The 25,614-nt window shown below is 45.3% G+C and overlaps 1 protein-coding gene across 1 annotated transcript in view; it reads right to left on the reverse strand.

The window, feature by feature from the left end:
* Positions 1-25,614, reverse strand: part of LOC133451734 (NACHT, LRR and PYD domains-containing protein 3-like) — a 43,568-nt gene that overhangs the window by 8,063 nt on the left and 9,891 nt on the right. Inside the window, exon 5 of the mRNA XM_061730876.1 lies at positions 5,589-5,762. Within this exon, the coding sequence (XP_061586860.1) occupies positions 5,589-5,762 (174 nt within the window). The remainder of the gene's footprint in view (positions 1-5,588; positions 5,763-25,614) is intronic.

Consider the following 25,614-nt stretch of genomic DNA (forward strand, 5'->3'; position numbering starts at 1 on the left):
GGCGGCTTTCTTCTCCAAGCTGCTGTGTGAGGTGTTCGGGAACGATACGCTGCCGTCACCGCCAGAGATAGACAGAGCGCACCGCTCGCTCGCCGCCAAGCCGGCCCCGGGACAGAGACCGCGTCCGGTCATCATCCGCCTTCACCGGTACCAGACGAAGGATATCCTCATCAGGGAGGCGCGCCGTAGAGGAAAGGTGGAATATCGCGGCCACCCCATCCGGATAGTGGAGGATTACAGCCCCGAAGTTGCCAGCCAACGAGCGGAATACAGCGGAGTCATGTCGGAGCTCTACCAGCTGGGTCTGAGGCCGGCTCTGCTCTTCCCCGCCCGGCTCCGGCTCACGCTGTCCGGGGGGGCCAGGAAGTGGATCGGCTCCGTGGATGAGGCGCGCAAATTCATCACGAGTCGCAGCAAAACTTCAAACCCGCCGTAACGGGACCGTTGGAGGCTGCCACGGCTCCGCCTGCAGCCCGGTGCGGCTCACTGACGCTCACGGACTGACTTTTTTTTCTCTCTCTTTTTTTTTACGTGAGCCACATTATTCCTGAGGGGAGGGTGAGTAACCCCGCGACAACCAGTATTTTCTCTGTTGTTAGTTTGACTGCCCTTTTGCAAATATTATTAATTTGCAGTTCTTTTTGGCTATTTGAGGGAAGGGGGAAAATAAGTGGTGAAGAGGGAGAGAAAAAAAAAAAAAAAAAGAAAAAGCTTTTCCGATTTACCTATAAGTTTTGTAATAATTGTAAGCTGTTAACCTTACTTTTACGCTGCTTAAGTCGGACGTTTTATATTTTATATTTTTGTACAAATATTTCTGGGCTCATATCGGGACTTCCAGGTCAAGATTTGAGAGGGTATTCCTTTTTTTTATTTATATCTACACGTTTTAAGGTGCTAATAGGTATACACCCATGATACGGGAGCAAAAGCTATTAGTGTGTAGGATTGGAAGATGCGTTATTGCACTTTGTTTGTTTTGAAGAGCTTGCTGCTTTTTTTTTATTTTTCTATAGCAGCTGTCTTAGTTGGGGGGGGTGGGTCGGGGGGATATGTCACTGCCAGAAACTTTGCATTAACTCTTTTCAACTCATTACTCAATGTGGGTCACATTCAACCTCCTTTCCGTTCTCTTTTTTTTTGCCTAGGTCATTGTGCACACCTAATTTTTCTTCTTAGATATTATGAGTAGATACTTGAAGTTGGTGAGCTGGAATGTTAAGGGTCTGAATCACCCTGTTAAAAGGAAGAGGATCTTCTCACATCTAAAACACCTTAAAACAGAAATAGCCTTTCTACAAGAAACTCATATTCGTAGTTCTGATAATAGCCGCCTGTTCCCGAGGTGGTCAGGGCAGAGATTTCACTCCTCCTTTCAAGCTAAGGCCCGAGGAGTTTCAGTTCTGATCAGTCAGGATGTTTCATTTGAGCAGCACAATGTGATTTCTGACAAGTTTGGTCGCTACGTGATCGTTTCTGGGAAATTATTCAATACATTGGTCATACTTGTGAACGTTTATGCCCCTAATTCATATGATGCAGTCTTTTTTGAACGACTGTTTTCACTGCTCCCTGACCTTAATACATATTCTCTCATACTGGGTGGTGATTTTAATTGCTGGCTCGACCCAGTCCTAGACCGATCCTCTACCAACCCCGGCACAGCAAGTAAGTCAGCCCGTCTTATTCAGGCGTTCCTTTCTGACTACGGTGTTTGTGATGTGTGGCGTTCTTTACATCCATGTGACAGAGAATACTCCTTTTTCTCACAAGTGCACCACACATACTCGAGGATTGATTATTTTTTTATTGATAATCAACTGATTCCCCTGGTTCATTCCTGTGCTTATCAGAGCATTGTCATTTCCGACCACGCTCCTGTGGTTCTAACCATGTCCCTTCCTGACCTACCTCAGAGAGACAGACAGTGGCGATTCAATTCAACTCTGCTGTCGGACACAAATTTTGTTAAATCTATGGAAACGGAAATAGCCTTTTTCCTATCCACGAATATGACTCCAGGAATGTCTAGTCTAACTGTCTGGGACTCCCTCAAGGCTTATCTCCGGGGACAGATTATATCCTACACTGCTAGGGTGAGGCAAAAATCTTATAGGGAGCGATCAGACCTTGCCCGCCAAATCAAAGAGGTCGATGAAGAATATTCTCGGACTAAATCCCCAGATCATTACAAAAAGCGTCTAGAACTTAAAACTAAATTTGACCTGCTCACCACTCACCCAATTGAACAGTCACTTCTGAAAAGTAAAACCAGGTTTTATGTTTATGTTGACAAATCTGACAAATTATTAGCCAACCAACTTAAAGGCTCTAAGGCTAAACAAAATATTTCTAAGATTCGATTACCAAATGGCCATGTAACTACAGACCACTTACTCATAAATGAAGCATTCAGGGACTTTTATACCCAGCTATACACCTCGGAATCTCAGACTGATTGAGATGAGATTGCGGACTTTTTAAATAGTCTTAGTATTCCCAGTCTTTCACCAGATCTAAGGAAGACATTAGAAGAACCGATATCCCTGATGGAAATTACTCGAGCCATTTCTTCACTGCAGTCGGGTAAATGTCCTGGCCCTGATGGCTTCCCGGCGGAATTTCTAAAGAAATTTGCTACTCTGCTTTCCCCACTGCTATCTACAGTTCTTTCAGAATCCTTCAGCCACGGTTCCCTCCCTGCTTCTTTTTCGGAGGCCTGCATCACCCTCATAGCTAAAAAAGGGAAGGATCCTACTGAATGCGCCTCCTACAGGCCCATCTCCCTCTTAAACACAGATGCTAAAATCCTAGCTAAAGTCCTAGCCCATAGGCTGGAGAATGCCCTCCCCACAATTATATCTGAAGACCAAACTGGCTTCATTAAAGGTAGGCAGTCTTACTTCAACACAAGGCGACTGTTCAATATTATCTACTCTGCCTCTGAGGCTATCCCTGAATGCGTTGTCTCTCTGGATGCGGAGAAGGCATTTGATCGCGTCCAATGGGATTATCTCTTTGCTGTGCTGGACAGGTTTGGTTTTGGTCCGAACTTTGCTCTGTGGATTAAACTTCTCTATTTACACCCAACAGCCTCAATTCGTACTAACTCTCAACGGTCAAAACCATTTAATCTGCATCGTGGAACCCGTCAGGGGTGCCCCCTTAGTCCCATGCTTTTTGACATGGCTATCGAACCGCTTGCCACAGCGCTCCGATCTTGTGAGGATGTGTCCGGTATCTGGAGAGGTGGCAGGGAACATAAGGTCTCGCTTTATGCCGATGACCTCTTGCTTTTCATCTCTCACCCTCTGGCCTCATTACCCCCTGCGCTGTCACTTCTCAGTCAGTTTGGGAAACTCTCAGGCTATAAACTGAATCTCAGCAAAAGTGAGCTTTTCCCTACCAATCTCGAATCGCATGCTTTAGACCTTTCCAATTTTCCCTTTAAAATCGCAAATGACAAATTCTCCTATTTAGGCATATCTGTGACAAGGAAACACAAAGACCTGCTCCAAGAGAATCTTATCTCATTGTTAAATGAGACCAAACAAACCCTTACACAATGGTCACCCCTGTCAATGTCTCTTGTGGGTCGCATCAATTCAGTTAAAATGACCATTTTACCTAAATTTTTGTACCTTTTCCAGACCTTACCACTCTTTATTCCTGGTTCTTTTTTTCAGTCCCTTGACTCAGTTATATCTACATACCTATGGCGGGGTAAACGGCCACGTTTGAACAAAACTCACCTTCAAAAAATTAAGTCTGCAGGTGGTCTGGCCCTCCCAAACTTTCGTTATTATTATTGGGCTGCTAACCTGCGCTGCCTTGCATTCTGGTCCTTCTACTGCGACGGCGCTGACCGCCCTGACTGGGTGGCGATGGAGTTACATCCAACTGATGACCTGTCAATTCCCTACTCGGCTCCTCACTTCCACTTCCTTCACTTAAATCAATCAAAAACCCAGTGGTTAAACATTCTCTTAGAATTTGAGCCCAATTTAGGAAGTTTTTTGGTTTTCACAGCTTCTCTCTTCTTAGCCCCATTGCATCAAATCACTTTTTCAAACCATCCCTTGAGGACCCCACCTTCCAGGAATGGCACAGGAGGGGTATGATTCGTTTTAGAGATATGTTCATAGACGGCACCGTGGCATCTTTTGAGCAGTTAAGTAGTAAATTCAGCCTTCCAAAATCACATTTCTTTAGGTATCTTCAGGCTAGACATTTTGTTCTTTCCCAGACACCCAGCCCTGGTGCATCGATAGGCTTGACCACAGTTGACAAAGTTCTTGCCACAGACCCATTCAAAAAGGGGCTCATTTCGTCTTTCTATGGCATGTTGCTGGATCTTAGGAGTGCCCCTACAGATAAACTCAAAGCAGCATGGGAGCAGGACTTAGGGCTTCCCTTATCAGAGGATACCTGGGAGTCCATACTCAAACTGGTTAATACAACCTCCCTGTGCGCACGTCACTGCTTAATTCAGTTTAAAGTGGTACACAGGGCTCATATTTCCAAAGCAAAGTTATCCTCCATGTACCCAGATATTAGTCCATACTGTGTAAGATGTAAAGTAGCAGAAGCCTCTCTCATCCACATGTACTGGTCCTGCCCATGTCTAAACAAGTACTGGATGGAAGTATTTCATACTCTCTCTCTGGTGCTTAAAATCAGATTAGAACCAAACCCACTGACTGCCCTGTTTGGGGTCATGGAGGGAGGAAGGAAGTTAACCACTGCACAGGGGCACACTTTGTCTTTTGCCTCCCTTTTGGCTCGTCGGGCAATTCTGTTCAGGTGGAAGGATCCCTTCCCTCCTACTCGTGCGCAATGGCTGGAAGACATCATGTCCTGCTTAAAACTGGAGAAAATTAGATACTCGCTTCAGCAATCAAATAAGTTCCAGAAAGTGTGGGGACCTTTTCTAGAAGCATTCCAGACCCTGTGAACTATACTTCATATTTCTTTTATATTCCTAGTGCAGGCTTTTGATGATAGAGTGACCTCATATTGTGATTAGTAATCTGGCAGTGACAGGGGAGGGATTAGTTTGGTCTGTAGTTTGTTTTTGTTACTATTTTATATTTTTTCATACTGTTTAATTGTTTTTTATATTCTGTACACTGGTGTATGCTATGATTAACATGCCCATGCCTAATCAAAATGTTTGTAATTGACATGCAGCATTTCACCTTTTTTACTTTGTGAAAATTTTAATAAAAAGATCTTGAATTAGAAAACTTAAAAAAAAAAAAAAAAAAAAAAAAAAAAAAAAAAAATATTGTGTTTGAGAGTGTGATGAGAAAATGTAAATCCTGACTTTAAAAAGAGGAAATGTAGAGTCATAATGCCATTGTGCTGATTATAATGTTGTTTTTTACTTTTAGGAGGTTTCCTAGTGTCTGTTGTCTCTGAGTTGTGAGCATTTTGTTTATGTATTTTAATTAATGATAATGTTGTAGTTCAGCTGATGATTCTGATGAGACCCCAGAGAAACTGCTGTGAAAGGTCAGCAGCTAACGGGGATCTAATAAAACAAACAGTTGTAACGGTCACCAGTTGAACACTTGGTGGATTCTGACCTGAGAGACTCCAGGTGACAGTGTGGACTCTCCAGTCCAGGACACAGCTGCTCCAGTCCAGAATCCTGCAGGTCGTTGTTGCTCAGGTCCAGTTCTGTAAGACTGGAGGACTGAGAGCTGAGAACTGAGGACAGAAGTGGACAGATGTTCCCTGAGAGGTTACAACCACTCAGTCTGCAGAGGAGATTAAAGAGAGATCATGAAGTCATTTAGGAAAGTTTGTGTATAACATTTCATGTACAAGAAAACTCAAAGGGCTTAAAATAAAAACATTAAAAAAATGACTTGAAAATATAAGAACTTTAAAAGCAGTAATTAAAGACAGACAGACATAAGTCAATAATTAAAGCTGCAAGCAGCGATGAACGGGCCCTCACACTCACGTCCACCGCCCCCCATAAGCATATCAGAAATGACACCACCCACGACTTCCTATGTCAAACCATTGAAAAGTTATAGTCAGAAAATAGGGACAACCAATCAGAAGAAGGGCGGGGCTAATTCAGGTCAACGAAGCTCAAGGACTCAATACAGAGTCCGATGACACCACCCACGACTCTTTATGTCAAACCATTCAAAAGTTATAGTCAGAAAATAATGACAACCAATCAGAAGAAGGGGCGGGGCTAATTTTCCCCAATTATGGTCAAGGACTCAATCCCGAGTCCGATGACACCACCCACGACTCTTTATGCAAACCTTTCAAAAGTTATGGCAGATAAAAGTATTGTAGGGGGCGCTGTTGAGCCGTTAGGCCACGCCCATTAATGCAACCATGAAATATCAAATTTATCACCAGGCCTGGCTTGCATTTAAAATTTGGTGACTTTTGGAGAACTATCAAATATGGACCAATCAGATGAAGGGAGGGGGGTGGGGGGCGCTTTTTGGCGTCTAGCATCGCCACGGTAACGCTTTTGAAAGAGAAAAGTAATGCGCGTAGTTGCAGGATGGAGACGCACATTTTGATGTATAACACATCTGGGTGCACGTTACGGTTCGGGCCGTATTAATTGCCGAAGGAATGGCATATATTGCTCCAAAATTACGCGATTAATTCAGAATGTTCCAAATGGCCGACTTCCTGTTGGGTTTGGGCCATGGCGCCAAGAGACTTTTCTTTAAGTTGCGACATGATACAGGTGTGTACCGATTTTCGTTCATGTACGTCAAACCGTATTATGGGGCTTGAGGCACAAAGTTTTTTCTGTCTGAACCAATCAGATGAAGGGTGGGCGCGGTTTTTGGTGTCTAGCGTCGCCACAGTAACGTTTTTGAAAGAGAAAAGTAATGCGTGTTGTCGCAGGATGGAGATACACATTTTGATGTATAACACAGCTGGGTGCACGTTACGGTTCGGGCCGTATTAATTGCTGAAGGAATGCCATAAATTGCGCCAAAATTACACAATTAATTCAAAATAGCAGACTTCCTGTTGGGTTTCGGCCATGGCTCCAAGAGACTTTTCTTTAAGTTGTGTACTGATACAGGTGTGTACCGATTTTCGTGCATGTACGTCAAACCGTATCGTGGGGCTTGAGGCACAAAGTTTTCTAGGGGGCGCTGTTGAGCCGTTAGGCCACGCCCATTAATGTAAACCATTAAATATCACATTTTTGGTGCAAAATTTGGTGACTTTTTGGGCACGTTTAGGGGGGCAAAAAGGCCTTCCTTTTGTCAGAAGAAAGAAAGAAAGAAAGAAAGAAAGAAAGAAAGAAAGAAAGAAAGAAAGAAAGAAAGAAAGAAAGAAAGAAAGAAAGAAAGAAAGAAAGAAAGAAAGAAAGAAAGAAAGAAAGAAAGAAAGAAAGAAAGAAAGAAAGAAAGAAAGAAAGTGTTGATGTTCAAACACAGTGTTGGAATTATTGTAAATAAGTAATAAGTTATCATGCTTGCTATTAACAGAACGTATGATGATTTGCTTACGCCTGTGACGCACTGATAAAACAATGCTGTGTTAAGTGATTAAAAAGTGCTGCACAAGAAGTTTCCTAATTGTCAGCATAAAGCAGAAATCTGCAGAGAAGAGGAAACTTCTTGTTGCTAAACAAGAACAATCTATACCTGTCCACTGACTGCGACCACTCCCTTTTCCCCTCCCTTTAGGGGCACAGTCAGCTCCGTAAACTAGGGAACACCCAGAGTGAATAAAAGCAAGGAAGCAGCAGAGACAAATCAGAGTATGTTGGAGATCTTACACGTCTCGACTGATCTCCTTGCAAGTAAATTCTTTTTTTTTGATAATTTTATTTATTGAGCATTTATAGCACAGCACATGGATACTGATACAAAAAGGTTCACAATGCTCATTTTTATATTTTAACACCCCTGCCCTCCCATCCCCTGAACAGGTTGGACACCTAACCAACAGAATTGTAAAATTGAATGAAAAAAAACAAAAAAACAAATAAAACAGACCAATAATGACTATAGCAAGTCAACATGCACATAAGCACATATACACACACATACAGGTGGCTGCTATGCGATATCTAAGTGGGCACAGTACTAAGTTTGCTGATGTACAGTAACACCGGATCCCAGACAGAGAAAAATTTGTCCTTGGACCCCCTGAGAGTATATTTGATCTTTTCCAACTGTATGAAATGTGTCAGATCGCTAAACCATAGAGACACTTGGATGGATGGGTGGATTTTTTGACTTCCAGTGCAATAGTATTCTTCTTCTTGCAAGCAGCGTTGTAAATGCAATAATATTTCTATAGCTTTTCTTTAATAGTGTATATTTAACACTTGTGGTACCAAATATGGCCATAGCAGCATCGGGTTGAAGATCAATATTCAGTGCTTTTGATAACGTTTTAAAGATGGTGGACCAGTAATTTACCAGGGCAGGACACAACCAGAACATGTGTGTTAAATCGGAGGGTTACACGGTAACCCAGGTTCTCTGAGTGGAGAGACTGACTCTCCACTACAGATTAATTTCATTTATCTGTATGGGAACTGACCTCGAACGAGGCAGTCTCGTGGAATACCTCTTTAAGACACACGTACTGGTGGCCCTGCCTCCATGCCAATCACGGGGCTACATAAGCCCCCCGTGGGCAGTGCCACCCTGATTAAATTTTTGATTGACACGACGTTCAGAGCGGCTCTTGTGTGGAGAGTCAGTCTCTCCACTCAGAGAACCTGGGTTACCGTGTAACCCTCCGTTCTCTTTCGTGTTCGAGACTGACTCTCCACTACAGATTAATTTCATTTATCTGTATGGGAACGCTGTAAGACACACCGCGAAGAACGAGCAGACCAGCCGCCCCGCGGCAGCCAAAGCGGTTCAACCCCAAATGAGCCCGCCTATCGAAAAAACTCCGCCAGCAAAAGCCGTATAACTCGTGGCCTAGGCGCGAGACGCTACCTAGGCCCAGCTGACCCCGCCAGACGCAAAAGGTCAGTCAAATAAGACGTCACGGCCTAGGCGCAAGACACAACCTAGGCCCAGCTGGCCCTGCCAGACGCAAAGGCCAGTCAATAAAGTAAAATAGCCGGCCAGACGCACGGCTAGCTTAAAACCCAACATCACTCCGAGCCAAACCGAGGCGACCGGAGGCAAGGTGAGAACGAGCTGTTCTACTGCGCAGCGCCCAGGACACGCTCCGCGAACGGAGTGCCGGCTGCCATATTCATGCAGTAGAACCTAGCAAATGTGGAGGGCGCAGACCAAGAGGCTGCCGCACAAACTTCGGACAACGAGGCACCCCGCCACAAAGCCCATGAGGTAGAGACGCCTCGTACTGAATGTGCGCGCACCCGGGTCGGGGCCGGCTTGCCCGCCTGCTTGTAAGCCTCCAGAATCGTCTCCACGACCCAATGAGACAGCCGGTCCTTCGAGACCGGCTGACCCCTACAGTTAGGCCGATAACAGACGAAGAGCTGGTCCGTCGCCCTATAGGCCTGAGTCTGCTGAATGTAGGCCCTCAGGGCCCTGACAGGGCACAAAGACGTCTGCAATTCGGCGTCCCCACCCTGCGGGGGATTGAAGGGGCGCAGGACCAAGGACTGACTTGTCTGGGACTCCCGCACCTTCGGTAGGAAAGCTGGGTTCGGCCGCAGCTCCACCCCAGCATCACCCGGCAGGAACCGGCAGCAGTCTTCATGGACCGACAAGGCATGGAGCTCTCCTATCCTCTTCGCGGACGCGATAGCCAGCAAGAAGGCCGTCTTGAAAGAGAGCCACTGAATTTCGACCGACTCCAGGGGCCCAAAAGGTGCGTGACGCAACGCCGCCAGGACTAGTCCCAAATCCCAAGGAGGGGGGGGTGGTCTCGGCCCTCTAAGTGAGGGGCGACCCCGACGGGCGCCCCGAAGGAACCGGGCAATAAGGGCGCAACTGTCCCCCGACAGCTTGCGCGGCCCGACACGACCCAACACGACCCCTGAGAGTCGAAGGGGACCTACCCGCCTCCAACAGTCCCTGGAGGAACAGGAGGACGTCACCAGCCCCACAAGTCAGAGGATCTAACTGTCTCGCATCGCACCACGATCGGAACACTCCCCATCTGTAGACGTATGCTCTCGTCGTTGACAGAGCCCGGGCCCCCTCCATAGTGCCCACTACAGCCGGGGCCAACCCCATGGCTAGAAACTCGGCCCTTTCAGGGGCCAGGCCCAGAGCTTGAGACCCCGGGGAAAGGGATGAAAGAGAGTCCCGTGGGCTTGCGACAGGAGGTCCCGGCACACCGGAAGCTCCCATGGTTGACCCTGGAGAAGGGGCGCAATCGCCGAGAACCAGAACATCTGCGGCCTATAGGGAGCCACCAATATGAGGCCCACGCCCTCGACCCGGACTCTCTGAAGGGCCGAGTGAAGGAGAACAAAGGGAGGGAAAGCGTAGAGGAGACCCCGGGGCCACTGATGCGCCATCGCGTCTGTGTCCAGCGGAGGGTCGTCCCTCCCCACGGAAAAGAACAGGGGACAGTGTGTTGTCGCCCTGGACGCAAACAGATCGGCTACTGCGGTACCGAACTGGTCCCAGATCTGCTGCACCACCTGGGGATGCAGCCTCCATTCCGTGGCGAGGGGGCCCCCCCGAGAGAGTCGGTCCGCAGCGACGTTCACGACCCCCGGCATGTGCATCGCCCTCAGGGACTTGAACCGTGGGTGAGCCCAGTCCCATAGTATCCGCGCCATCCTGCAGAGGCGAGGGGAGCCCAAGCCCCCCTGCCTGTTGACATACGCTGCTGCCACCGTGCTGTCTGTTCGCACCAGCACATGGCGGCCCGCCAGGACTGGCCCGAAGTGGAGAAGCGCCAGATATATCGCACGCAGCTCCAACACATTGATATGCTGAGCCAACCAATGACCCTGCCAGCGACCGCTGACCGGGGAGGCGTCCGAAGACACCACCTGGCGACGCAAAACAGGGCCCAGTGTGTTGCCCCTTGTCAAAGTGGCGGGCTGCTCCCACCAAAGGAGAGCCAGCCGTATCCTGCGTGTCACCGACACCCTGGCCTGCCCGTCTCTTTGTGGACAGAGACCCAGCCCCAGGAAGCGCCGTTGTACCGGCCGCATATGCAAGAGCGCCAGGGGCACCATGTTCACCGTGGCCGCCATCAACCCCAACAGGCGGGGGCACAGCTTCCAGCGCACTCTGGCTCCCAGCCGAAAGTGAGACAAGCACGTCCTGATGGCAGCCTGTCTCACCGGAGTCAGGGACAGTGTCCCTGCCCTGGAATCCACACACATGCCCAGAAAGTCAGTGGACTGCGACGGCTGAAGCCTGCCCTTCACCAGATTGAGACGCAGGCCCAGGAGATCCAGATGCCGCCGGAGTCGAGCAACGTTGTCGCGACATAGCTCCGCTGAGCGAGCACACACCAGCCAATCGTCCAGATAATTCAGGATGCGCATGCCCTCCTGACGCAGGGGACCCAAAACCGCATCCATGCACCGCGTGAATGTGCGCGGGGCCAAAGAAATGCCGAACGGAAGGACACAGAACTCGTAGACTTTGCCGTTGAAGACAAATCTGAGGTAACGTCTGTGACCCTCCCAGATTGGAATTTGGAAATAGGCGTCCTTTAGGTCGATGGTGGCAAACCAATCGCCCGGAAGAACCACCTGACGGACCCTCGGCACCGTCAGCATCCTGCAACGCAGGGGTCTCAAAAATTTGTTGAGCCCCCTCAAGACCAAAACCGGTCTCAACCCCCCATCCTTCTTGGGGACGAGAAAATAATGGGAATAGAACCCAGCCTGCCGGTTGGTCTGCGGCACCTCCCTGATGGCTCTCTTCGCCAGGAGAGTGCCGATCTCCACCGCTCTCTGCTGTGCGTCTGTCACTACCGTAAGGGTGACGGACTCTGTTTGTGGGGGCTTGTGCAGAAACTGCACCCGATACCCCTGGGTCATGGTGGAAACTACCCAGGGGTCGGCCCCGATTGTCCCCCAGAACAAGGTCTGAGCCAGGGGACGGCAAGAGGGGGCTGGGCCCCACCAACTGTCAGGGACGAGACGAGGCCGCACGGGGACCCTTGCCCCGACCTCGACCCGAACGCTGCCCGCGTCCCGCGTTCCCGCGCCGAGCAGCATCCAGCTGGACCCTCAGGTCGCCCTGATCTGACTGCCGTTGTACCGGCTGCCGCCGCGGCACCACCTGGGGAGCCTTGAAGCCCTGCCCACGGCCCCGTTGTTTCTGGAGGCCTCCTGACAGGTCCTTGGCACACTTGCGGGCCTCTCGGGCCTCCTCGAGCAGTGCCTTGGCGTCCGGGCCGAACATGGCAGACGGCACCACCGGCAGCTTAAACAGCACATTCCGGTCTTCCGTACCAAACGATGATTGGGACAACCACAGATGGCGCCTTGCCAACCAAACCGAGGCTGTGGCCCTACCGGACGCCACCGCCGGCTCCTGCATCAGCTTCGCCGAGAGCGAGGACACCCGATGCAGCTCAGCCGCTACACTGGAGTCCCCGCCTACCAGTCGCTTGGTTAGGTGGCGCTGGTACAGAGCCAGGATGGACCCCGTATTGACCAGCTTAGACTGCACCGCCGTGGTTGCGTGCACTCTAGTAAGCAATGCGTCCAATGGCTTAGTGTATTTGCCCGAGCACTTCGGCTGCCCCAGAACCGATGCGGAGGGGGGGGCGAAGAAAGCCCTCAAGGACTGATCCACCTCGGGAGCCGGCCCACAGCCAATCTTCTGACTGTCACTCACATTTGACAGCTGTCTACACAGCCCTGACCACCTGCGGGCCATGGACGGGTCAGTCCACTGCCAGAGGACAATATCCTCTACATCCGGCAGTAACGGGACCATTCGGGGGCGTGGCTGCTCCTCATCCTCATCGGCAAACCGGGAGGCCCCCCGGCGATGCTCGGTTGGCAGCTCGACGCCCAATGCCTGAGCGGCGCGAGCCATGATCTCATGCAGGAGAGGTGGAGGGTCCCTCTGCTCCTGGTCCTCCCCCTGCTCTTGCTCCGCCTCCCCCTGTTCTCCTTGACTGAAGGGGTCTTCTCCCTCTGAGTCAAACCCAAGAATATCAACCTCATCTTCCGACTCCGCCGCATCGTCCATAGGCTGCTCGACAGGCTGCTCGGTCACTGAGGCGGCATTAGAGTTTGATGCGGGCGGTGGCACGGACACCGTAGTCTCCGGAGGTGGCGTAAACAACGTGCCGTCCCCCACCGACCGCCTTTGTCGTTTGGCTGGAGCCGGACCACCGCCTGAGGGGTCCAGAGAGAATGACTCAGCTCTAGCTCTCCTCACCCTGGCCGGCAAGATGAAGCAGCTCATACATGCCGACGGGTCCCGCATGGACATACGGGCATGTTCCGGTCCCAAACACAGCCGGCACATGTCATGGGCATCCTCTGCAGGCATCCTGACTTCACAGGTCTGACATAAGGGAGCCTGTGAACCGGGAGTGGCCATTGTTCACAGAGGTAAACTGTATTTATATATAATATAATATATATATATATATATATATATATATATATATATATATATATATATATATATATATATATATATATATATATATATATATATATATATATAGATATATATATATAATATAGGAGAATCCTGTATATATAAATGACAGTGGTAGCCAACCTACAAACTCAACGCGTTGCCGCGGTGTAGGCCGCTAACGCCGTTGCAACAATAATATATGTATATGTGTGTAAACCACACCATATATATATAACGCCAGGTAACAGCCAGCAAACCGCAGCACAGGCAACAGTGCCCTCTCGTGGACACCGGCCGCAGTGTGGCCTGTGCCCACCCCTCCCGCCGACGCCGACGTCACGCGGAAGCGGAAGACAGATGCCGGTGCTGCTGCTAATGCTGTCCCCTAGTCGTTTGTTTACAACCTTAGTTATATATATATATATAATCTAGGAGAACCCTGTATATATAAACAACAGTAGTAGCCAACCTACAAACTCAGCGCGTTGCCGCGGTTTAGGCCGCTAACGCCGTTGCGACAATAATATATATGTATGTGTTTACAACGTTAAATGTTTGTACACGGCGCCACGAGCGCTCCACCAACTAGGTCGGTTTCACGCTGAGGAACGCCGCGTACAGGCAGTTCATGAAGCGCCGACTACCAGGTCTCCCCCACCTTAGGCGGGTTTAACACAAGCAGTACGACGCGACGAGTCAACGGCGACTACTGCACCTCCCCTGCCTGAGGCGGGTTCGGTACAATGTCCCGCTGTTTGACAAAGGCAACAGTGCTTCCCCCGCCGCCGGCGGGTTCGACTACCGTGCCCGGATTTTCTATGGGAATAATCTGTACAACTGGGACCCCAAAGGATCCTGAGAGGAGCCCCGCAGGACCTGCTCTCTACACAAAGGTAAGCTACAATATTCACAGAAACGCTTTGAGGTAACCCCACGTCTGCCAACGTGGAAATCAAATGAATCAGGGTGTTACTGCCCACGGGGGGCTTATGTAGCCCCGTGATTGGCATGGAGGCAGGGCCACCAGTACGTGTGTCTTAAAGAGGTATTCCACGAGACTGCCTCGTTCGAGGTCAGTTCCCATACAGATAAATGAAATTAATCTGTAGTGGAGAGTCAGTCTCGAACACGAAAGAGAACAGCAGGAGTGGTTTGACACCTGTCACAACTCGCATCTGTGTTAGGATATATTTTAGCCAATCTTGCTTTGGAAAAATGCATGCGATGTAGGATCTTGAACTGTATTACGTTTAATTTGGCACAGGAGGTGCTGTCTTTAACTCTTAATAGAGCTTTTTCCCAAATGTCCTCCTGCAAGTCCTCCCCTAATTCATTCTCCCAATCTGCCCTGATTTTTGTTAGGGTTGCGTTTTTAAAGGAGGTTATATTGTCACTTATTCTTGAGATGAGTTTTTTAGGATTGAACGGGGATTTCAACAGATCATCTAAACCAGAGGGCGATGTTATATGTGGAAAGTTGGGGTCTTGATGCTGAACGAAATGGCGAACTTGAAAATAACGAAATAAGCTAGACCGAGGTAGGCCAAATTTGCGTGAGAAATCATCAAAACTTGCAAAAACACGATTTATGTACATATCCTTAAAATTATGAATGCCTCGTCTCTGCCATAGAGCAAATCCAGAGTCTAACCTAGCTGGAGGGAAAAGGTGATTGTTGTGAATGGGACTTAGATGGAGAAGGTTTTTAAACCCAAAGCTCCGTCTAAGTTGAACCCAGATTTTTAAAGTGTTTTTAACTACAGGATTGCTAGTGTATTGAGAGATAGAGAGGGGAAGGCTGGAGGTAACCAGGGCTGCGAGGGAGGAAAAAATGCAAGATGAGGCTTCAGAGCGGCACCAGTCCGTGTCAGGAGTATGAAGCCAGTGCATGATTTTTTGAACATTAGAGGCCCAATAATAATGACAAAAATTAGGAAGAGCTAAGCCACCCTAACATTTAGGTCTAACAGCTCTAACCGCGCCCTAGGATTCTTTCCGTCCCATATAAATGAAATTAAAGTCTTATCAATGGATTTAAAACAAGATTTAGGAAGATACAGTGGGATACATTGGAACAGGTAAAGAAACCAAGGGAGCACATTCATTTTGATGCAGTTCACTTTACCTGCTAAGGAGAGGTGAAGTAGACTCCACTTCTTCAGGTCCAGTTTGACTTTCTCAAATAACGGATTGAAGTTTTTTTGATAAAGACTCTGCATATCCCTTGTAATATTAATGCCCAAGTATTTAAAGCCATTTTTAGACATTTGAAACGGTAAAACACCGTCCTGAATGTGAAGAGCCAAGTCATTAACAGGGTAGCATTCACTCTTATTTAAGTTCAGTTTGTACCCTGAAAAAGCACCAAATCTCCTCAGTGCACAAATAATATGGGGAGCACAAGAGACAGGGTCAGATGCATAAATTAACAAATCATCCGCATAGAGAGATACTCTTTGCTCCCCCCCCCCCTATGGATTCCAGTAATTGTTGGCAAAGTTTTGAGTGTAATAGACAAGGGCTCTATGGCCAAAGCGAACAGCAATGGGCTGATTGGACAGCCCTGACGGGTCCCCCTTGATAGCTGGAAATACTGTGAGCGCTTACCATTCGTAATTACAGAGGCTTTGGGTGATGTATATAACAGTTTAATCCATGAAATGAAATTAGGGCCATATCCGAATTTCTTCAAACATGTAAATAAGTATCGCCATTCCACCCTGTCAAACGCTTTCTGTGCGTCCAGCGCAATGACCACTTCAGGAACAGCGCTGGACGCAGGGGAGTGGATAACATTCAACAGCCGACGAATATTTGTAAACGAGTGCCGGCCTAAAATGAAACCGGTCTGGTCAGCTGATATCACATCATGCATCGTTGTTTCTAGGCGTAAGGCGAGGGCTTTGGCCAGGATCTTCACATCACAGTTTAGGAGGGAGATGGGACGATATGAGCCGCAGTCTGTGGAATCTTTACCTGGCTTTAGCAGGAGGGATATTGATGCCTCAGTCAAAGTCTGCGGAAGTGAGCCACGGGTCAAAGAGTCATTAAACATATCCAGTAAGAGTTTTGATAGTTTGTCAGAGAACTTTTTAAAGAACTCTATGGGGTACCCATCAGGGCCTGGCGCCTTATTGTTCTGCATTGCCTTCATTGCATTCACGATTTCTGTAAGACTCAATGGAAGCTCCGTTCCGGCTCTATGAATTGCTGTAACAGACGGAGTGTGAAGGTTATCAAAAAAAAGTTCCATGTCGGAGTAGTCATTTGTCATCTCTGATGTATACAGGATTGAATAAAAAGAGGTGAATGTTTCTTTAATTTCTTCTGGGTCAATGGTTAATTCCCCTTCATTCTTCCGAATCTGTAGTATTTGTTGAGAGGCCGAGCGGCACTTAAGTTGGTGTGATAGTAAACGTCCAGCTTTGTCACCATGTTCATAGACATACCCTCGTGCTTTTAAAAGCAGACGTCCTGTCTTTTCAGCAGCTAGCAAATTCCAGGTCCAGCTTCCTTTTGTAGATCTCAGGGGAGGGAGAGACAGAGTACTGAGCATCAACCATAGATATTGCCTTAATAAGCTCCTCTTGTTTTAGTCTGTTCTTCTTCTTTATTTTAGCTGAATACGATATTATCTCACCCCTGATTACTGCTTTTAGTGTCTCCCACAGGAGAGAAGGAGAAATGTCATCCTTTTGGTTGAAATCAATGAAATCATCTATTTTTTGCGATATCATTTGGCAAAAGCTCTCATCAGTCAGGAGGTGTCTGTCTAATTTCCAGGAGGACTGTTCAAATTGATAAGGAGGAAATGCAAGGTCTAATAATACAGGGGCATGAACTGACTCTACTATAGATGAATATTCAACTTTTTTAACAAATGATAGAAGGTTCCGGTCAATGAAAAAATAATCTATTCTACTATACGAGTGATGTACATTGGAAAAGAAAGAAAATGATTTACTCTGTGGGAATAAAAAACGCCAGGGGTCAACACCTCCTATTTGGTCCATAAACGCCGATAATAGCTTGGCTTTTTTAGAAATATTCGCAGAGGTAGAACTGGAGCGATCAAGCGCTGGGTTTATCACACAATTTAAATCTCCACCAAAAATCAGTTGTCGTGAGTTCAAATCTGGAATTAATGACATGATTTTACTCATGAATTTATCATCATCCCAGTTCGGGGCATAAATATTAACTAAAACCACAGGCTTATGGTGGAGGAGTCCTGATACCATCACAAATCGCCCCCGTGGATCCGAGATAACAGTGGTTGCATTAAACTGAATTTTTTTATGCATCAATATGGCTGTCCCACAAGTTTTAGAATTAAGGTTGGAATGGAATATATTCCCCACCCATCCCTTTTTAAGTCTGACCTGATCCTTTATCTGTAGATGGGTTTCCTGAAGAAATGCAATATCACACTTTAAATACTTAAGGTGATTGAATACCCTGGCTCTTTTAACAGGCCCGTTTAAACCCTTCACATTCCAACTAATGAATCGCATAGCAGCCACCCTTGCATTAATGTAATTTACCATGTTTAATTAAAGAAAATAAACTGAGCAGAAAGGTAAGTAAAAGTACAGCTTTGGTCCTTTTCTTCTCTTAAAGAGATAAGTATATGTTTCAAGAATGTGGCGGTGTCCCTTTTCCCAACCCTATCTAAGAACAAAAACGTAACTAAAACTAAGCCTATACCTGTCACTCTCTCTGAGGCAAGCTGCAGGCTAAACACTATTCCAAACAACTTCTGGTATACCATTTCCTTACTACCTCTGCCTTGCGAGGCTCCCAGTTTCTATAATAAACTATATCAGCAACTATCAAAAGTAAATGCGAGCGCATATGAAAACGCATGCAACCTCAACATCACAGTAAAAAAAATAAAAAATAAATTAAAAAAAAAGAAAAAATATTAAAGTATTTTTCTTTCCTTATTCAATGATACAGCATCATATTGATTATTCCACCAATACCATAACTGTCCATACCTCGGGTCCGCGAGCCACAGGTTGACAATATGTCAGAGAGACGGGCACGGCCGCCGTCCAGATCAGGTGATGAACTGTTGCCAGGCAACGCAGCCCAAGCCGTGATATTCAGTCTTATTTTTTACCGAACCTCTGGTCGAAAAACTTCTGAGCTTCATCAGAGGAGTCGAAGGTAAACACGTCGTCTCCGCACATCACTCGCAGCCGGGCCGGGTAGAGCAGGTGGAAACGGACATCCCTCTGATACAGAGCCTGCTTCACGCTGTTAAACGCGGCTCTCTTCTTGGCCAGAGCCGCGCTGACATCCTGATAAATCCTCACAGTGGCACCCTGGTATTTGAGCTCATGATTCCTGGCAGCGCGGCTTCTTTCTGCTGGAACCTGGAGAAGCAGACCAGGAACGGGCGGGGGGAAGATCTCTGGGCGGCTCTGAAGGTTGGGGTCCAGTGGGCTCTCTTCAGTTCAGGCGGGGAGGAAAAAACATCAGGACCCATCATGTCCATCAGAACTTCTGACATGAACTTTACGGGATCTTTGCTGACTTCCCTGCTTTCAGGGATATTCAGTATGCGGAGATTAGCTCTCCGTGAGCGGTTCTCCAGGTCGTCGCACGGGTCCAGGAGAGCCTGGTTCTGGCTCTGCAGCAGTTTGATGTCGGACTCCATCGCTGTTAGCCGCTCAAAGTTGTCCCCGGCTACAGACTCGACGGAGGTAAGACGGCTCTGGAACGAGGTCACTGTTGACAGTAGTGAGTCCAGAGAAGCTTGTATTGGTCTAACAGCATCCTGAATCAGAGTAGAAACGTCCTCCTTGAGTGATGTTCTCTGTTTAGCGAACTCAGCAGACAGTTGGTCCATAGTTAACACCACAGCCGCGGCTGCAGGTGCAGGTGCAGGTGCAGCAGCGCTGGCTCCAGCCGCTGTCGGAGGATCTTTAGCTGCGAAGGCTGCTAGCTTACCCGCAGCACGTGTGGACGGGGTTTGCAAATTAATAGCTGAATTTGCTTGCTTTGGCTTGCTCATCTCTGGGACAAAGTGGTCAGATGGATTTTATCTTGTAAATTACGTCGAGATTCAAGATAAAAAATGGTTCAAAAAGGAAGGTAATAGAAAATTAACCGGGAGCCTTCGCTCGTGCGTCCTCTCCCTACATGTCACAACCGAAAGCCCCTTGCAAGTAAATTCTAATGGTGTTTGTGTCTTTCTTTGTCTCCAGAGAGTTTGATGATACAAATGTTACGTGCCTAAACCTAACATTTACTTGGTCCTTCGAGCCGGATGTCAACATATCTGACGGTTCCAGCGGTTCGACGCGAACGCGGTGGACAAAGACCTTGGCCAAGGCACAAACCCTTTTGACGGGACCAACTTCGGTTGACCGCTGGGACCCGAGGATTGACGACATCCGAAAGCAGGAGAGATAGACACATCACAGGGTAAGTCAGTCTTATTATAGTAATATAGTAATAAGAGTTGAAGAGACCTGAATTAATAAAGACGTCTGAAGTATGTTAAAGGCCTGAGGAAGGATATACGGGTCCTCTACTTAAGAGAAGTAGTTTTTAATTGCCGTTAAAAGTTGTAAGACCAGTTAAATTCCGTGTGGGACGTACGGAGTCCTCTACTCAGAGAAGTAGTTAAATTCCGTGGGAGGACGGACTCCCCTGGCAAAGAATAAGGGAATAAGTGCACAAAAAGAGGGGTGTGAATGAATGAATGAAAGGGGTAATATTTCAATGGAAATATTCCCATGTTAAAAGATGTGAGAAACGGGTAAAGTAAAAACTTCGAGAGTAAATTGAAGTCAAATGTCTGGAAATGTATAGAAAAGACAGACCCCAAACAGGTTAAATACCTACAGATATGGGTGGAAAAGTTTGGTTATGACGGAAAATTAAATTCCCACAAGTTTAACCAAACTTGGTGACAAGATAATTGAAGAAAGCAAGGGAGTTGAAACATGGAGAAAGAAATATGGGTATGAGTATGTTCAGTATTAGAAAGATGCGGCCCAGCGCTGGGAAAACGGAGAGCGTAAGGCAATAGAGAAAACGCAAGAAGAATAAGAAGAACAAGGCAAGTGAAGAGAGAGAGAAGGAAGTTTTATAAACGTCAGTAAGAAGGAATAGACGAAGAATGCCTCCTCAACCAGAATCAGGTTGTTGAATTTAAAAGGTAAAAACAATGTATAGTTTAACTGCACTGATAGACAGTTTTACTGTTGAGTCCTAACCCAGGAGAGCAAAAGATCTCTATATTGAACAGGACAATCACCCAGAAGACTACAACTCCCACAATGCACCAGCAGCAAGGTGGCTGCTGGGAGCTCGTTTGGCCAACCCGGAACACCTGAGAAAGCTGCTGACATGAGCATGCAGACACACACCAAACGACAAGCAAGCAAGTCTACTCCTGGAATTCTTCTCCAAGGCTCTAATGGTCGGTTAAGACTGCTTTGTTTATTCTGTTCAAATCTTCCTCTGTGGCTGAATGTATTGTTAGTATAACATTCATTAAAATTATACTTGACTTATCTAGATAAAAGTTAATATGGTATATATTTAAAAGCTTGCAGTATACTTTAATTTGAATTATTATTATTATTATTAGAGGTGAACTTAGTCAAAGTTACATTTCAGCATGTTTGCTTTAATGCTGCTTGACATTATTACTTTATAATTTATAAAATAATGTGATTAAAATGCTGACTTTAATTTATATATTGATTAAATAGTTGAAGTTAATACTTTAATTCACTTTAATTTCAACTGAATTTAATTAATGATGATTTTGGATAGAATGGCTTTAATTTAAAATATGGTTAATAATTTAAAACTGACTTTGGTAAATGATTAGTATGACTTTAATTTAAAAGTGTCTACCTTTCATGGTAAAAGTAATTTAAAGAAATGCTTTTGTTTAAAGAAGAAAAAAAATTGGAGTTGACTTTACATTTACACCTCCCTAAGACCGGAAAGAGAAAGAAATCTTGGAAAGTAAAATAATAAGTGACTAATCTGTTCCTTATAATGTCAATCAGACATCCAGGTCACAGTCAGATGTCTTCACAGTCATCTAGTATATAATGATTAATCACTCAAAAAGAATACATTGCAAAATTTCAGAAATATTAAACTATTTCTGTGAAGAGTTGTTGTTTACACCTGCAGGGAAGCTGTCATGGTGAAGACGGATTTTTATTTCAGATGTACATGCCTTTGACCCACAGTTTTGAAAAGACATACTGACTAGGTAAATTAGAGTTTGATTTCAGCAAGCTTCAGCAATTGTTCTTTGGTACTCGTCATAGTCAAAGATAAAGTGGTTTGGTAGTCAGCACCTTCTGTTTTATTTACATTTTAGAGTACACAATCTACATGTGTTTTTGGAAGTAAGCTTGTCTCTGTATCTGATTGTCTGGAGCTGGTGGATAACAGATTTCATTAGACATTCATGAAAAAGGGCTAAATAGATGAAATGGTTATTTCATCATACCTTTGTATTTTTGTTCAGTCCACAACAGTTCATTCTTAGAGAAACAAAATATTAATATAATGACTCATTTTCTGAGGCCACTGTTTTTTTTTGTTGTTTTTTTTCCTTAGTTTTCTTAAGGAAGTGAAAGAAACTCCTTCCCAATGCAGGAATATTCTCAGGAATGACAGCCTCATCTCAGTTGATAGATTATATGAATTAATATGAAAAAATATGACACTGCAGTGGTGGTGCTTTATAATATGCTCAAGTAAACTTCATTAATGAATGGATTCAGTCATTCATTCTGTGTCATCTCCTGGATAAGGAGAGGACACAAACAAACAGACAAACTGGTTATCTTCTTCATACAAAAGCATATTTGCAGATTGTACCGCAACTCATCTTTTGATTAGATTTCCGAGGTGTCTTCAGTATTCACATCCATTACTCAGGTAGAAGTATAGATTCTAGAGTTTAAAAATACTCCTGTAGAAGTTGAAGTATCAACTCAAGTTTTTTACTCAAGTAAAAGTATAAAAGTGCTGGTTTCAAAACTACTTAAAGTATAAAAGTAAAAGTAATGTAAGGGGGAAAAAAGCCATTAAGGACAAAAGCCATTGAAAATGAATGCATCTTAGTATAATGCAAATATATTAAAGAAGCATATATGTGTACTATTGAGCATTAACATGTGTTAATATAAATATATATGTGTACTATTGAGCATTAACATGTGTTAATATAAATATATTAAAGAAGCATATATGTGTACTATTGAGCATTAACATGTGTTAATATAAATATATTAAAGAAGCATATATGTGACTATTGAGCATTAACATGTGTTAATATAAATATATTAAAGAAGCATATATGTGTACTATTGAGCATTAACATGTGTTAATATAAATATATTAAAGAAGCATATAAGTGTACTATTGAGCATTAACATGTGTTTCAGAGAGCAGCAGATATGATGACTAGTTGCCTATAAGTATTGTAATGGTGCAAAAAGTCAAAGTTCATGTTCATGTTATCATTTATCCTAACCTTTATTGGAATGTACATCCAAGTTTAGTTGCAGGAATCTGAGGGAACGGATGTAAGAACAAAACTGGACAAGAACATCTGAAACAACCACAACCAAATTCACTCTATCCGGATGGAGCAATTTAACTGGATAGTTTTTATTAAAGGCCCAAATGAAATAGAGTAACGAGGTTTTTTAAAACGTAAGGAGTAAAAAGTACAGATAATTGCGTGAAAATGTAAGGAGTAAAAGTAAAAAGTCGTCTGAAAAATAGTTACTCCAGTGAAGTATAGATAACCAAAATTTCTACTTAAGTAAGGTAACGAAGTATTTGTACTGCGTTACTTGACACCTCTGTTAGATTTAACTCAATATGGTGTCCAAGTGCAAAAGTCACAAGGTGTCTTAGTATCTGATGTTGTGTTTTGTCCTCTTTTCAATAATTAATCTAGTATTTATTTTAGTAGCTGTGAGCCTGAGCTCTATGTCTGTACTATACAAGTGTATTAAACGTTTGAGCATATTGGAGCGTAAGGGTTATGGTTAGGGTTGCCAACCATCCCTTGAAAAAGGAAATCGTTCCGTATTTATAAATTAAAGTATGTATCCCATATTGAGCTAAAATGAGACGCGCTTCGTCCCGTATTACTGTGAGAGTCAAAGAATAGTCTTAAAATGCCAATAGAAAAATGGCATTGAACTGTTCATAAGTTTTTGTTGTTTTTTTAGTTTTACTACAACTGCAGCCTACAGTCATGTCTTTTGAGGCACAGATATATAAGTTTTCTACAGACTTTCTGGTTGCACATTTGTTATTGCACCATAAAATGTGCAGTATTATTGATGTTCTTCTTTCTTTCTATTGTTTTATATACATTTATACAATTTTAAGTTAAACAGGAGAGGTTTCTGTTCAAGAAAGATACTTATTTTGTTTTGTTTGAGCGGCTTAAGTCTGATGACTACTCGCTCAGTGAGCTTTGTGATCCAAGGGGAACTGTGGCATCACAGACCCAAATAAAAATGGAATTTTCCAATTTCCCCAAGTTTTGAGCTCCGCCTAATCACATCGTGTTGCCCCTGGTATACCTCAGAGGTGGTTAGTAATTGATTTTAAAAGAGACTACGGATGAAACACGGAGAACAGGCTTCCGTGAATAGAAGTGCTAAGGAAGCTGTTGACGGTATCTAGTGTTGTAGATTTCCAAAACGATGTGGGGAGAGGGGCGACACGCCCACTTAGGAGACAGGAAGTGGAGACCATTTCATACCATTGGCAGTAACGGTAATGCGCTATCTTGTATAGAGGATCTTTGGCCTCATGTCTCAAACAGGAGGGATGATAGACCAAAATAGGAAAAGTATTTACAACCTATGGCTTTAATCTATACAAAAAAAAAAAAAAAGGCATGTAGGGCATGCTTGATATACGCTCACATTTCGTAAATCAGCTAATTGATAGAATAGGCAAACTGTTTCTCATCGACCTGAGACATCACTGCGCTTATCATCCCCAAAGCGCGGATCTAGTTGAAAGGACAAACGGTACCATTAAAAATCGACTGGAAAGATATATGGAAGAAACTGGTCGAAGTTGGGTTCAATGTTTGGATCTAGTAAAAATGTATTTTAAACATCACCGTTTAAGTACGCCGTACGAGATGTTATTCGGCAGACCATATAGGCTCCCGGCTTTTAAACACCGGTGGAAAACTGAGGAAGAAACAGATTTATCTGATTATATGAGACAGATGCGGGAAAAACAAAGAAATTTGAAAGACGAGTCCAATACGCCTATCGATCCACAAGAAGATCAACTAGTGGAACATGAAGAGACTGGGTCCTGGTACGGAGCATAAGGAGAAAAATGTTGGCATTCCGCCAAGTGGGAAGAACCACATCAGGTGCTGCTGACGACGCCCACGGCCGTTAAGATAGCAGAAAGGAGTACGTGGGTACACCAATCACATTGTAAAAAGATTATTTCAGAACAACCCTCAAAATAGGAGTCTCTGAGAACAGAGCCTGGTAATAGAGCAGATCTGTCGCCAACTAGAGGCAGGTAGGCTCGAAAGCCAGTGAAGAGCCTGCAGCATTCTCAGGATTAACGAGACCTGCTTAGAGAGGAGGCTGTTTTGAAATAACAACAACAATGATATCCTGGACAAACTTGTCCAGAAAACCGAGGACATGTGTAGTCCTCTGCAGTCCCAAGCGCTCAGGGGCCTCATCTATAAAGCGCCTGAAAGTTGCGGAAGCCACCATCTACGCAAAGCCCTCGGATCAAAAAAGAAAAAACTAACCGAAAAATCTGCTTATCTTTACGGCAACCCCGACCCTCCCGTAAGAATTTACTTAAGACACCGGGAACTGGCGACGCAGGCTGTGAGGTGGTGAAATGAAGCCAGATTCACGTCATACTCTTAATAATGTCATCACACATCACAACATATATCAGACTTAAAATAAAATAGCGCTGATCGTGTCCCTCTGTGTGTGAACCGTCAGTCAGGACTCTGGTGCTGCTGCTGCAGCCGCGGTGACACGCTGGGAACCTCCTCTTCACCCACCGCTGTAAGACAGAA

The sequence above is a fragment of the Cololabis saira genome, chromosome 10 (assembly GCF_033807715.1).
Source record: "Cololabis saira isolate AMF1-May2022 chromosome 10, fColSai1.1, whole genome shotgun sequence".
Taxonomy (NCBI): domain Eukaryota; kingdom Metazoa; phylum Chordata; class Actinopteri; order Beloniformes; family Belonidae; genus Cololabis; species Cololabis saira.